Source organism: Simochromis diagramma, unplaced genomic scaffold, assembly GCF_900408965.1.
Source record: "Simochromis diagramma unplaced genomic scaffold, fSimDia1.1 OVJJ01000715.1, whole genome shotgun sequence".
Lineage (NCBI taxonomy): Eukaryota > Metazoa > Chordata > Actinopteri > Cichliformes > Cichlidae > Simochromis > Simochromis diagramma.
The window spans coordinates 68,522-80,431 of NW_024387128.1; the positions used below are offsets into that span (position 1 = coordinate 68,522).

The 11,910-nt window shown below is 45.1% G+C and overlaps 1 protein-coding gene across 1 annotated transcript in view; it reads right to left on the minus strand.

The window, feature by feature from the left end:
- Positions 1-11,520, minus strand: part of LOC120743463 (SCO-spondin-like) — a 13,694-nt gene extending 2,174 nt beyond the window's left edge. The window contains exons 1-12 of the mRNA XM_040047105.1: positions 11,104-11,520; positions 10,518-10,736; positions 10,263-10,428; positions 9,870-10,122; positions 5,367-5,577; positions 4,882-4,976; positions 4,536-4,792; positions 3,030-3,164; positions 2,563-2,765; positions 2,356-2,483; positions 1,222-1,331; positions 983-1,132 (exon numbers count right to left, since the gene is read on the minus strand). Coding sequence (XP_039903039.1) covers positions 983-1,132; positions 1,222-1,331; positions 2,356-2,483; positions 2,563-2,765; positions 3,030-3,164; positions 4,536-4,792; positions 4,882-4,976; positions 5,367-5,577; positions 9,870-10,122; positions 10,263-10,428; positions 10,518-10,736; positions 11,104-11,181 — 2,005 coding nt within the window. The 5' untranslated portion in view covers positions 11,182-11,520. The remainder of the gene's footprint in view (positions 1-982; positions 1,133-1,221; positions 1,332-2,355; positions 2,484-2,562; positions 2,766-3,029; positions 3,165-4,535; positions 4,793-4,881; positions 4,977-5,366; positions 5,578-9,869; positions 10,123-10,262; positions 10,429-10,517; positions 10,737-11,103) is intronic.
- Positions 11,521-11,910: the final 390 nt, after the last annotated feature.

The following is an 11,910-nucleotide window of genomic DNA, read 5'->3' on the forward strand; positions in this document are numbered from 1 at the left end:
CCTTCCTGCTGTGAGTCTTTTGGTATCTTATACTTTTCCGCCTCCCTCATGTTTCTTTAATCTCGTCGAGTCTTTGTCTCTGCTTTAGGCATTACCTGTTTAGGTTACTTCTAGTGCTGTCAGCATTAATCTCGTTACAATGACGTTAACGCTATAACCGCATTAACGCAGCACAGCGCTAACGAGCTAACCACGCTAACGCGTTGACGCCGTGCAGCCCCACGCACGGGGCGATCCGCGTTAACTCGCTAACCAAGATTCGCCGCGTTAATGCGGTTAGGGGTTAACGTTATTTAACGAGATTAGTTAGTTCCTGTTTTATTTTGACAGTCATTTGTGTCTTGCACCTTTTAGTCTTAGTTTTACTTTCATGTCTTGTTACCTGAATTAGTTTCAGCTGATCCCCACGTGTCTCTCTTTCTCTGGTGACCTGTCCTATTTCAAACCTCAGTGAGTGTTTGTTGGAGTGTCTGTTTTCGATACCTGTGTTCCTGTCTGTGCTTGCCTCTAGCCCGTTCATACTGCTTGTCATTCTTATGCTTTGCTCACCTTCTGTTTCCTGCGTTTTTGCCCTGAAGGAGAATATTTTGGATTTTTAACATTTGCCTTCAGCCTTTGTGTCTCTTGTTTGTCTCAGAGCCCCACGTTTGGGTCCTCTTCCTGCACCAGTCCTGAAAACTGGCACGTCAGTGAAGTTACTGCTGCTGTGCAGTGTGTGTGAATGTGCACATCACTCAGTTTTTAGTTGGTTTTTGTTCTGCATGTAGCATAAGGCTGTAAGTTCTAAACTAAAGAAGCAAATCGCCCTAGTTTAACTTCCCACACATATGCATGTTGTATTAGGCGTTCAGCACCCATTCCTCTCATTCTTCTGACATGTGGCTTCAAGTTCTGCTTTGTCACATTAAAATACCGATACAGAGTCAACTGTAGTGTTCAGTTTTATACATCACAGCTATGGACAGAGCAGAGTCTGTCTCACCATGTCGGACAGTGCCTGCAGGACAGAAGCAGCCCTCCACACAGGAAACAGCATCGCAGCTGGAATGTGGACTTTGCTGAATGGTTGGACATGAACGCGAGCAAGCTGGACCACAGGGATCATAAACCAGCCTGTTGTCACACTGCAGAGCTACAGGAAGATGAAGTTAAAGTTAGAGGAAGTGTGCCCCGGACATTAGCTCAGGTATGGGCGTGTGTGCAGGATGGTCCCCAACGTACGACAGAGCTCCTGGGACCTCCAGTGGATGTAGACCCCTCGCCGGTTACACTCTTCAGCGTAGGTAGCGATGGCTGTACAGAGACACTCACAGTCTCCACCTGAGTCACAGCTAAAACACGTGACAAACAACAAAGCTACCTTTAAACTGTTACTCCAAATACACAGTTTTAGAATGACTTGGTTACATTTTTCCTTACTAACTGCTGTATAAGCAGCATGCTTCGCTGGTGGCAGTCCTGTAATCATTTTTGTAACAGCGGACAGTTTTTTTTTAACTAAAACCCAGTGACTGAAGATTGCATTTTTCTTGGTCAAGTAAAATTTTCTTTCACCAAATGATAATTGATATCATAAACAGTCATTGTTCTTGCCTCAGTTTAATCAGATTTCAGTTTATGCTCATAAAAACAGGGATTGTTTGTTAAACTGCAAAAGGGTACGGACCGTTTTACTCAAACAAATCTGTAAAGTGAAACTAGATACTTCAGACAGCAGATACAGCTGATGATAAAGTGCAAAATAGATTACCCCATTAACCTTGCAGCATTATAAATACGCTAGATACAACTGAATTTTCCGCACTATAAAGCGCACTTAAAATCCTTTAATTTTCTCAAAAATCTGCAGTGCGCCTTATAATACTTATGCATGAATTCTGGCTGTGCTTACTGACCTCGAACCGATTTTATGTGCCTCACGGCGCTCAAAAATCTGTCAAAAAATGTTTTAGTACGACTTTGGTAGCTATGAAGCCGCACTGCTTGATGGATGGTCGATGGAAAGTTAACGTGAGGGTTCCCGATGGTTAGGGACAAATGCAATCGCAGGATGCTGTAAACGGACCAAACTTCAGTCAGGAGAACAACTGAGATAATCCATCCACAATACGAGGTTAGTCATTAATATACTGCAACAACATGGGAATAGAGCCGCTGCAGAGAATTCAACATTAATGAATCAATGGTAGGAAAGTGGAGGAAGCAAGAAGAATGAGTTGAGTAAAGTTTGAGTTATCTGACTGTTTTGTTTCACTTAATGCTCCGTATAATCCTGTGCACCTTATGGTCCAAAAAAATACGGTATATATTTTTTTAGGTTTAATATGTCTTGCATAGATTAGCGCTGCCACTCACCCACAAGCATCAAAGACACACCACTCATAATACTGCTGAAAGGGCACCTCAGGGTGGCACCTTGAGAAGAGTCCCTGAGTCAGCACAGCACATTTTTTCCTGGCCCATGTGACTCTGTGGGGGTTCAGCTGAAGAAGACAGTGTCAGAACTTAGTGTAACGCAGACTAAAACCAAAAATCCCTCTGTGTGTGTGAATGTGAACTTACAGCGCAGGGGTCCCGGAGGTCCTGGTCTGCCACGTCAGGGCAGGATGGGCTGACCTTCCAAGAGTTTCCAAACAGCTCGGCTGTCGATTCCACAATTCCCTGCCGTGTTGTGAAGTCGTTCTCTGTGTCCCCATCAAAGTTACCACACAGGCCCCCGACCCGACCACGAAGATGGGCCGCCAAACGCACGTACACACGCATACCTGGAAGAAGAAATGCAAGTTGCAAGCAGCAATTATGGGACAGAGTTTTTAAGCAAGGCACAGACACTATGGCAACTACATATACTAATGTTGTTGTAAATACTGATAATTGTGACTGGCTGTAATCGCTCTAACGGCCAGTAGGGATGAACTTAAATCCCTACTTTAAAGGAGCAAATGCGTGTCACTTTAAGTATTTCAATGTTTTTCTGTGTATTTTCTGCAAAGGATCTTTTATATTTAGTTTATATGTGTGCGTCTTACCTCCATCCCACAGCAAAGTGACTCCAAGACGTGACGAGAGGGACACAAACAGGCCAACTTTTTCCAAAGTCAGGCCACTGCCACTGTAAGACTTTGGTAGGCTAACTGGCATCCCATTTACTGTCACAGCATTACCTAATGTCACAGACAGTTTAGCAATTAGACCCTCACTTTCCTCACATAGTACAATCACTTTGCCAAAATAGAAATAGGACACATTTGTGAGTCATGTCTGATAAAAACAGCACCTAAGAACACACAAGTGATTCAAAACTTCAGTGAAAGTTAAGTTAAACTCAAGATATCAGATCACAGACGAACTTGTTTGATGGGACGTTTGGGGTTTTGCCTTTGAGGGCAAGTAGCTTACCCGTGCAATGATTTACATGTTTGAGTATGAATCAGAAGGTCTCTAGTTTGAGTGTAGTAGTTTGAGTGTTTCCACCCCCATGCTTCACAGTAGGTATGGTGTTCTTGGGATGCAACTCAGTATTCTTCTTCCTCCAAACACGACGAGTTGAGTTTATACCAAAAAGTTCTACTTTGGTTTCATCTGACCACATGACATTCTCCCAATCCTCTGCTGTATCATCCATGTGCTCTCTGGCAAACTTCAGACGGGCCTGGACATGCACTGGCTTCAGCAGCGGAACACGTCTGGCACTGCGGGATTTGATTCCCTGCCGTTGTAGTGTGTTACTGATGGTGACCTTTGTTACTTTGGTCCCAGCTCTCTGCAGGTCATTCACCAGGTCCCCCCGTGTGGTTCTGGGATCTTTGCTCACCGTTCTCATGATCATTTTGACCCCACGGGATGAGATCTTGCGTGGAGCCCCAGATCGAGGGAGATTGATCTTGGTCTTGTATGTCTTCGATTTTCTGATGATTGCTCCCACAGTTGATTTTTTTCACACCAAGCTGCTTGCCTATTGTAGATTCACTCTTCCCAGTCTGGTGCAGGTCTACAATACTTTTCCTGGTGTCCTTCGAAAACTCTTTGGTCTTGGCCATGGCGGAGTTTGGAGTCTGACTGTTTGAGGCTGTGGACAGGTGTCTTTTATACAGATGATGGGTTCAAACAGGTGCCATTCATACAGGTAACGAGTGGGGGACAGAAAATCTTCTTACAGAAGACGTTACAGGTCTGTGAGAGCCAGAGATTTTCCTTGTTTGAGGTGACCAGATACTTATTTTCCACCCTAATTTACGAATAAATTCTTTACAAATCCTACCATGTGGATTCATGGATTTTTTTTCACATTCTGTCTCTCACAGTTGAAGTGTACCTCTGGTGCAAATTACTGACCTCTGTCATCATTTTAAGTGGGGGAACTTGCACAATCGGTGGCTGACTAAATACTTTTTTGCCCCACTGTATCAACTATGTGGTGAGCTCTTGTGAATAGGGGGCTTTTTCTAAAGCAGTATTCTGCTCTCACATGGGTTCCAAGGGGCCATGTTTGCTGGATATAAACTCTCATTTAGCAGCACCATTGAGCCCCCTACCTCTTAGAAGATGTATGACCGTGTTTCCCAGACTGAGGGTGACTGATTTTGTGCAGGTGACTCCCGTGCTTCCACACGGCACGTTCTCCGCCGTGACACTGAATAAGCCGCTGGTCTCCCTGGCTAACACGTACTGGCAGTCACCCAGGAAAGAGTAGCAACGACCGTCGAACGTCACATAGTGTGGGTCCCCCGTTGCCACACATACACCAGCACAGGCAGAGCGGCCACAGTGCCAGCGACGCTCATTGCACACACTGCAGGGAAAAATGATAACGTTGTAAAAAGAATACGTTTATAATTATTATATCTTAAAGAATTTTGATGCACTCAGCTCATACATTACCATGTGTTGCAGTCCTTAGTGATGGTGTCATTGCTGTAATAAAGTCGACCATTGTGGTGACATGGACATTCATCTGGCAGAACACAGCGGTCGCCCTGAAGGAAAAGAAGATGTAAAGTACGAAAATGTCGGTCATCATCAAAGACTACAGCTCTCGTTGTGTTGTTTGTCTCTAAACTCACAAAACACCATGAAATTTAATTAGGAGCTGACATTAAGGGATTCATGATTTTTTGCACGATTGACGTTGAAAATAATCCTTATCTATCTAATATTGGCCCTTAGTGAAGCTCCTCTGCTCACCAGCTGTTTGAAATAAGCCATGTTAGCACCCTACAGATGTTGAATAAAAAGTAGTGTGTCCACTACAGAGGACATGCATTAATAGGCAGGGCCTCGGGAGGATATGACTGGAACAGAAATGAATGTGATCATAAACCTACAGCAACATCTGCATAAACCTGCACAAAAAGGTTTTCACTCACTAGTAAGACAGTCCCCTGTGGACACACACAGCCAGACAGGGGCTCTCTGCAGCTTGACTGCATGACGCTTGACCCCTGCTGTTGGCCAGGAGGGTCCAGGCTCGAGCAGGTGAGGAGGCAGGAGCGTGGGGAGTAGACCAGAGTGCCGGGGCACTGGTTCACCTCCTCACAGAGCTCTTGAGTGCAGTTAAACAATCCCTGCTCACACACACTATGGAGGGAAGAGACGAGGGAGCGGAGTTAGTATGAACATCTACTGAATGGTATTACCAAGACATTATAGGTCTATTAAAGATTATTACTGAAACGTTGTTATTAACAAGTTTGGTTTAGCAGGTGAAACAGTGAATACACTATAAAGCAGACTTCATAGTGATGACACTAAAGTAAACTATCATCCATACATTTTTATTCTCCTTTAACAGCAGCTGAGGCGTGACGAGAATCACTTAATGATTCGCTTGAATCAACAGCCAGTGTTTTTCATTTAACGTGCCCTGATATACTGTATGTCATTTACGATATCTGCTTAATGATTAACCAGAATTTCCCTGTTTCCTCATAGCAATTACTCAGGTCAGACTGATATCACCAGCTCAAAGGAAACAAGTCACGTACAAAACGGACTCTGTACAGAGCAACATGTCCCAATATATTAGAAATCAGAGAGAAACTAATCTGAGCCGTCGGTAAGTTACTTAAACCCACAGAGTAATGCACACTGCCGTTACATGGTGAAGAAATGCAATGAAATCAACCTATCCTGTATCAGCAAGCAGGAACATAGAGTGATTTCATCAGAGCTCTTGCACCACCAAGTAGGCATCACGCTCTTATGTGCATCTATAGTTTGCAGTTGCAGTCATTTAAATACAGTGGTTTGCAAAAGTATTCGGCCCCCTTGAACTTTCCCACATTTTGTCACATTACAGCCACAAACATGAATCAGTTTTATTGGAATTCCACCTGAAAGACCAACACAAAGTGGTGCACACGTGAGAAGTGGAACGAAAATCATACATGATTCCAAACATGTTTTACAAATAAATAACTGCAAAGTGGGGTGTGCGTAATTATTCAGCCCCTTTGGTCTGAGTGCAGTCAGTTGCCCATAGACATTGCCTGATGAGTGCTAATGGCTAAATAGAGTGCACCTGTGTGTGATCTAATGTCAGTACAAATACAGCTGCTCTGTGACGGCCTCAGAGGTTGTCTAAGAGAATATTGGGAGCAACAACACCATGAAGTCCAAAGAACACACCAGACAGGTCAGGGATAAAGTTACTGAGAAATTTAAAGCAGGCTTAGGCTACACAAAGATTTCCCAAGCCTTGAACATCCCACGGAGCACTGTTCAAGCCATCATTCATAAATGGAAGGAGTATGGCACAACTGTAAACCTACCAAGACAAGGCCGTCCACCTAAACTCACAGGCCGAACAAGGAGAGCGCTGATCAGAAATGCAGCCAAGAGGCCCATGGTGACTCTGGACGAGCTGCAGAGATCTACAGCTCAGGTGGGGGAATCTGTCCATAGGACAACTATTAGTCGTGCACTGCACAAAGTTGGCCTTTATGGAAGAGTGGCAAGAAGAAAGCCATTGTTAACAGAAAACCATAAGAAGTCCCGTTTGCAGTTTGCCACAAGCCATGTGGGGGACACAGCAAACATGTGGAAGAAGCTGCTCTGGTCACATGAGACCAAAATGGAACTTTGTGGCTAAAATGCAAAACGCTGCACATCACTCTGAACACACCATCCCCACTGTCAGATATGGTGGTGGCAGCATCATGCTCTGGGGGTGCTTCTCTTCAGCAGGGACAGGGAAGCTGGTCAGAGTTGATGGGAAGATGGATGGAGCCAAATACAGGGCAGTCTTGGAAGAAAACCTCTTGGAGTCTGCAAAAGACTTGAGACTGGGGCGGAGGTTCACCTTCCAGCAGGACAACGACCCTAAACATAAAGCCAGGAAACAATGGGATGGTTTAAAACAAAACATATCCATGTGTTAGAACGGCCCAGTCAAAGTCCAGATCTAAATCCAATCTGTGGCAAGATCTGAAAGCTGCTGTTCACAAACGCTGCCCATCTAATCTGACTGAGCTGCAGCTGTTTTGCAAAGAAGAATGGGCAAAGATTTCAGTCTGTAGATGTGCAAAGCTGGTAGAGACAGACCCTAAAAGACTGGCAGCTGGAACTGCAGCAAAAGGTGGTTCTACAAAGTATTGACTCAGGGGGCTGAATAATTACATACACCCCACTTTGCAGTTATTTATTTGTAAAACATGTTTGGAATCATGTGTGATTTTCGTTCCACTTCTCACGTGTGCACCACTTTGTGTTGGTCTTTCAGGTGGAATTCCAATAAAATTGATTCATGTTTGTGGCTGTAATGTGACAAAATGTGGGAAAGTTCAAGGGGGCCGAATACTTTTGCAAGCCATGTATATGACATAAAAGTTGGGCTAATGCTAACTTGTGCAGATATTCACAAGGGTACAGCTAAATTCAAGTTACCCCAGTTATTACAGCCAGGCTCACAACGTCAGGAGTTTCCATAGAGACCGACCTGTCCTCACTGATGAACAGGCACAAATCTGTAACAGCCTCGCCTACCGCACTCATAAAACAGGACTTTGTTCATGAAACCGGGTCAGTATGATACTGTAGCTCTGCAGACGATGATGATGAAACATGCTTACTTCAACTGAGTCTTTATGACCGGTGGCGAATGATAAAAGCTGCACTCAGATAGCCATAAAAGAGAAAGGGCTGCTTTTACAATGTACTGTTAAAAAACAACAATCAGAAAAGCAATCATCTATATGAGGTCAAAGAAAAATGACACCTAAGTAACTTCATTAATTTCTGCTTTCTTCAGAAGTGTAGTATACCAGATTACTCCGAGGACATCAGGGGATACTGATGCGGTCAGTTAAGTAGCAGAGGGGCTGTTGATCAGTTTTGGGGTTATAATGAAATTAACTGCATTAGAGAAGCAACAATGAGATTCCCCAAACAGGAGGCTTTTATGGTGGAGGACAGGTAGTCCAACTCAACCAGGGTGGTACATCAATATGTGCCATTGCTGTGTCTCCCAGCACACTCTCAAGAGCTTGGAGGAGATTCAACACAAATTGCTTTTCAACAAAAATTCTCCCTTAGATAACAAAACTGTGTTGTGACTCTTTCCCCTCATTCAAGGCCGCCCGCATCGATCGAAAATTGTTGACTTTTGCTTAACTGGGTGAATGGAAACTTTCTCTCAGTTGAACATGGAACACACACACACGTGCACTGACACAGACCTACACTCACCCCCCAGCCCCTCCAAACGCCTTCGAAGCTTATGTCTTCTATGTTGTGAGATCTGATGATTTATGTGCTGAGGTGTTTTTTTCTGTTCTCAAACTGATCTCCCTGTTGGAGCTCAGTCTGGGGGGGGGGGGTCTTTCCTCATGTTGTGCATTTTCCATTGTTATACCTCTCTGACCTGTCTTCCTGTATGGTTGGAAGGGTAAGATGGCACTGGCAAGGCTGGCAGCCTTAACCCAATTTCCCTCGGGATGATCCATCCATCCATTCGCTTCCGCTTATCCTTCTCTGGGTCGCGGGGGGTGCTGGAGCCTATCGCAGCTATCATGGGGCCCAGTTTGATATTTGGCATTGTCAGTTACCAACTAGCAGGAATGACAGGGCTACCACTGGTGCTCTGTGCTTTTCAGAGCAGGTTCACCCTGAGCACATGTGACAGATGTGAAAGAGCCTGGAGAATCTGTGGAGAGCTGCCTGTAACATCATTCAGCATGAACAGATTGGTGGTGGGTCAGTGATGGTTTGGGGAACACATGCAGACCTCTACAGGCTAGGCAGCGTTTAAGTATCAGGATGAGCTTCTTGGACCCACTGTCAGACCCTGCGCTGGTGCAGGCAGTCCTGGGTGTCTCCTGCTGCACGGCAATGCCCGGCCTCATATGGTGAGAGTATGCAGGCTGTTCCTGGAGGATAAAGGAATTTACACCACTGACTGGTCCTGATGCTCACTTGACCTAAATGCAACAGAACATCTGTGGGACATTGTGTTTGACCTCAGTGTACCTCAGAATGTCCAGCAGCTCAGTGATGCCCTGCTCCTGATCAGGGAGGAGATCCCCCGGACACCATCCACCACAATGGGGGCAATACAAACTACTGAGTACCACTGCATCTTTTATTCACTTTGAATTTTGGGTGTCTTTGAATTTAGCCATCTGCAGGTTGGTAGTCTTCATTTCCATTAAATGATGTTTCGTCGTCTGGTTCCTGACCAGTCCATACCAGTATTGATATCCAGTATGATTTTTTCCCCACTGAGCTCTGATGCATTTACGAAGTGTTTATTTTTTTGTGTACATCTGCATCTTTAATATTTCATAAAAGATTTAAAAATTCTCAATCTAAACATATTTCATGATCAAAGTGTGCAGCGGCAGAAAGGTGAGACAAACTCCTTGACTACATACCAGGTGTTGCAGTTATTCTGAACCACGGCCCCAGGTGAATACATCACTGCTCCTTGCATGCATGGGCACAAAGAGATGGGAACACACTGACCCTGCTGGTCCTGCACAAGCCCTGGTGGGCACTGGCAGCCTGGAACACACAAGCTTTGACTGCGACTGTCATCACAGCTCCAGCCGTGTCTCAAATCTGAGCATGAGTTCCCACAAGTGCGACCGCACTCCTGGTACACCTGACCCCCTGAACACTGCATTGCTGGGGAGAAAGGAAGAGATAGCGTAGCAGAGCATTGGTTTTAGCACACTGTATCAGAAAAAACATTCTTTTGGTCTCTAAATAGTAATAACTTTTCCCTTAAGCCTCAAAACAACACAAGCAACGGTCCTCCAGCTTACTGCAGAAGGTGCGGTTGCGCCACTGGACCACAACACCTTCCTGAGCACAGTGTCGGGCATAGGCAGTGAGGACGGTGCAGTGACAGGATCCCTGCGGCACACAGCTGCAAACCTCTGACAGACAGAGACGGAAATATGGCTCCCTCTCCACCACGTCGTGACACAACTGTAGAATCAGAGATGGAGGTGCAGGTGTGAATAAAAGCGAAGGCGACAAACTCGTGAGAGATGACCAGAAGTACCCATCACACTGACCTGAAAGATGAGGCTGTGGATGACAGCACACACAGTCTCTGCATACTGCCGCCTCTGGGTGTACGTGGAGCAGGCCTCTGGTGCAGCTCCTCCAGGCAGGGTGCAGAGCTCTGTTGTGAATTTTGCCACAAAGGATGTCACGCTGTTCTCCACATCTCCTTCTGGGGTGGTAAAGTCGTCACGCTGGTTCCAGGTCAGTGTTCCACACAGGCCGCGCACCTTGTCATATGTACCCATGTCCAACATAGAAGGATTGATCCCATGTTATGGAATTGCTTGAACATTGTGTTTTATGGTAATTTTAGAGTTTAGTGCCTACCACCTGGCCCTAGCGCTCTGCTTTTTGAGATTCCACATAATAGAACGTGTCTTATTTCTTTGCAGATCGCAGGTTGGCTCTGTGACAACATTACAGTTAGGGCATTTCTATATAACACCCACTTAAATGATGTTATAACTTGAGGGTGACATCTGTACAGCTAATTTGCTAATCTGCAGAAGCTAACTTGGGTCACTAAACTGGACCTCTGAACCATGTTACAATTGGACAGTATAATGAAAGCACTAGGAGTAGTTTGAAGATCACCTTGTTTCCAAAGCCAGGCTGCAAGGTGATGAACGCCAGGGGTCCATCTAGGTACCACAGAATCTGGGCTCCAAACATCTGGATGAGCAGAAATGAGGAGGAGGCCTTAAGCACAGCTAGATCCCCTGTTACCAAGGGCACCGCTTCCTTCTGGCCATTCAGTGTCACTGAACCTGAAGGTAACAATATCAGCTGTAACCAATCAGAATGCAATCAGCACATTCAATCTAAAAGTCCAAGACGCTCTACAGTGTCTACTATAAAAACCTGTTTGTGCTTTGATTGCACAAAAATGCTGCACTATGACGCAAGCTGCAGCCTGCAAGGTTGTAAAAAGAAGTCCTTGCAAAAGAACCAAAAACTGCAGTTCCTCAAATAGCCACAGTCTTGCACCTTTGCCCCAGGTGAATACGTTTGCAACAACTACATAAAACTATGTTATTATTTTTTGTAAATAACTGACTTATTGATAATGGCACCGGTTCTGACATAAACGGTAGTAACCAGACCGAAAAGCAGCGCACATTTCGGTGCTTTATTTCGGTGCTTTTTTGTCCTGAGATGTCATACACTTTGGATTCTAGCCAATCATTTTACCTTTCCAAGGATAGTAGGCGGGCCCAGGTACGTACGTTCTTTTAGAGCAGAGCTACGAAGAAGAAGAAGAAGTTTTGAGCCAGGAGGGAGGGGGTGAGTGAGTCCTTGAGTGATTTGCTTAGGCTTATTCAGCACAGGAAGGGAGGGGGTGAGCAGCTCAAATGTGCTGTTAGCATGTTAGCAGAGTGATGCTACTGTGAACCGAGGAGC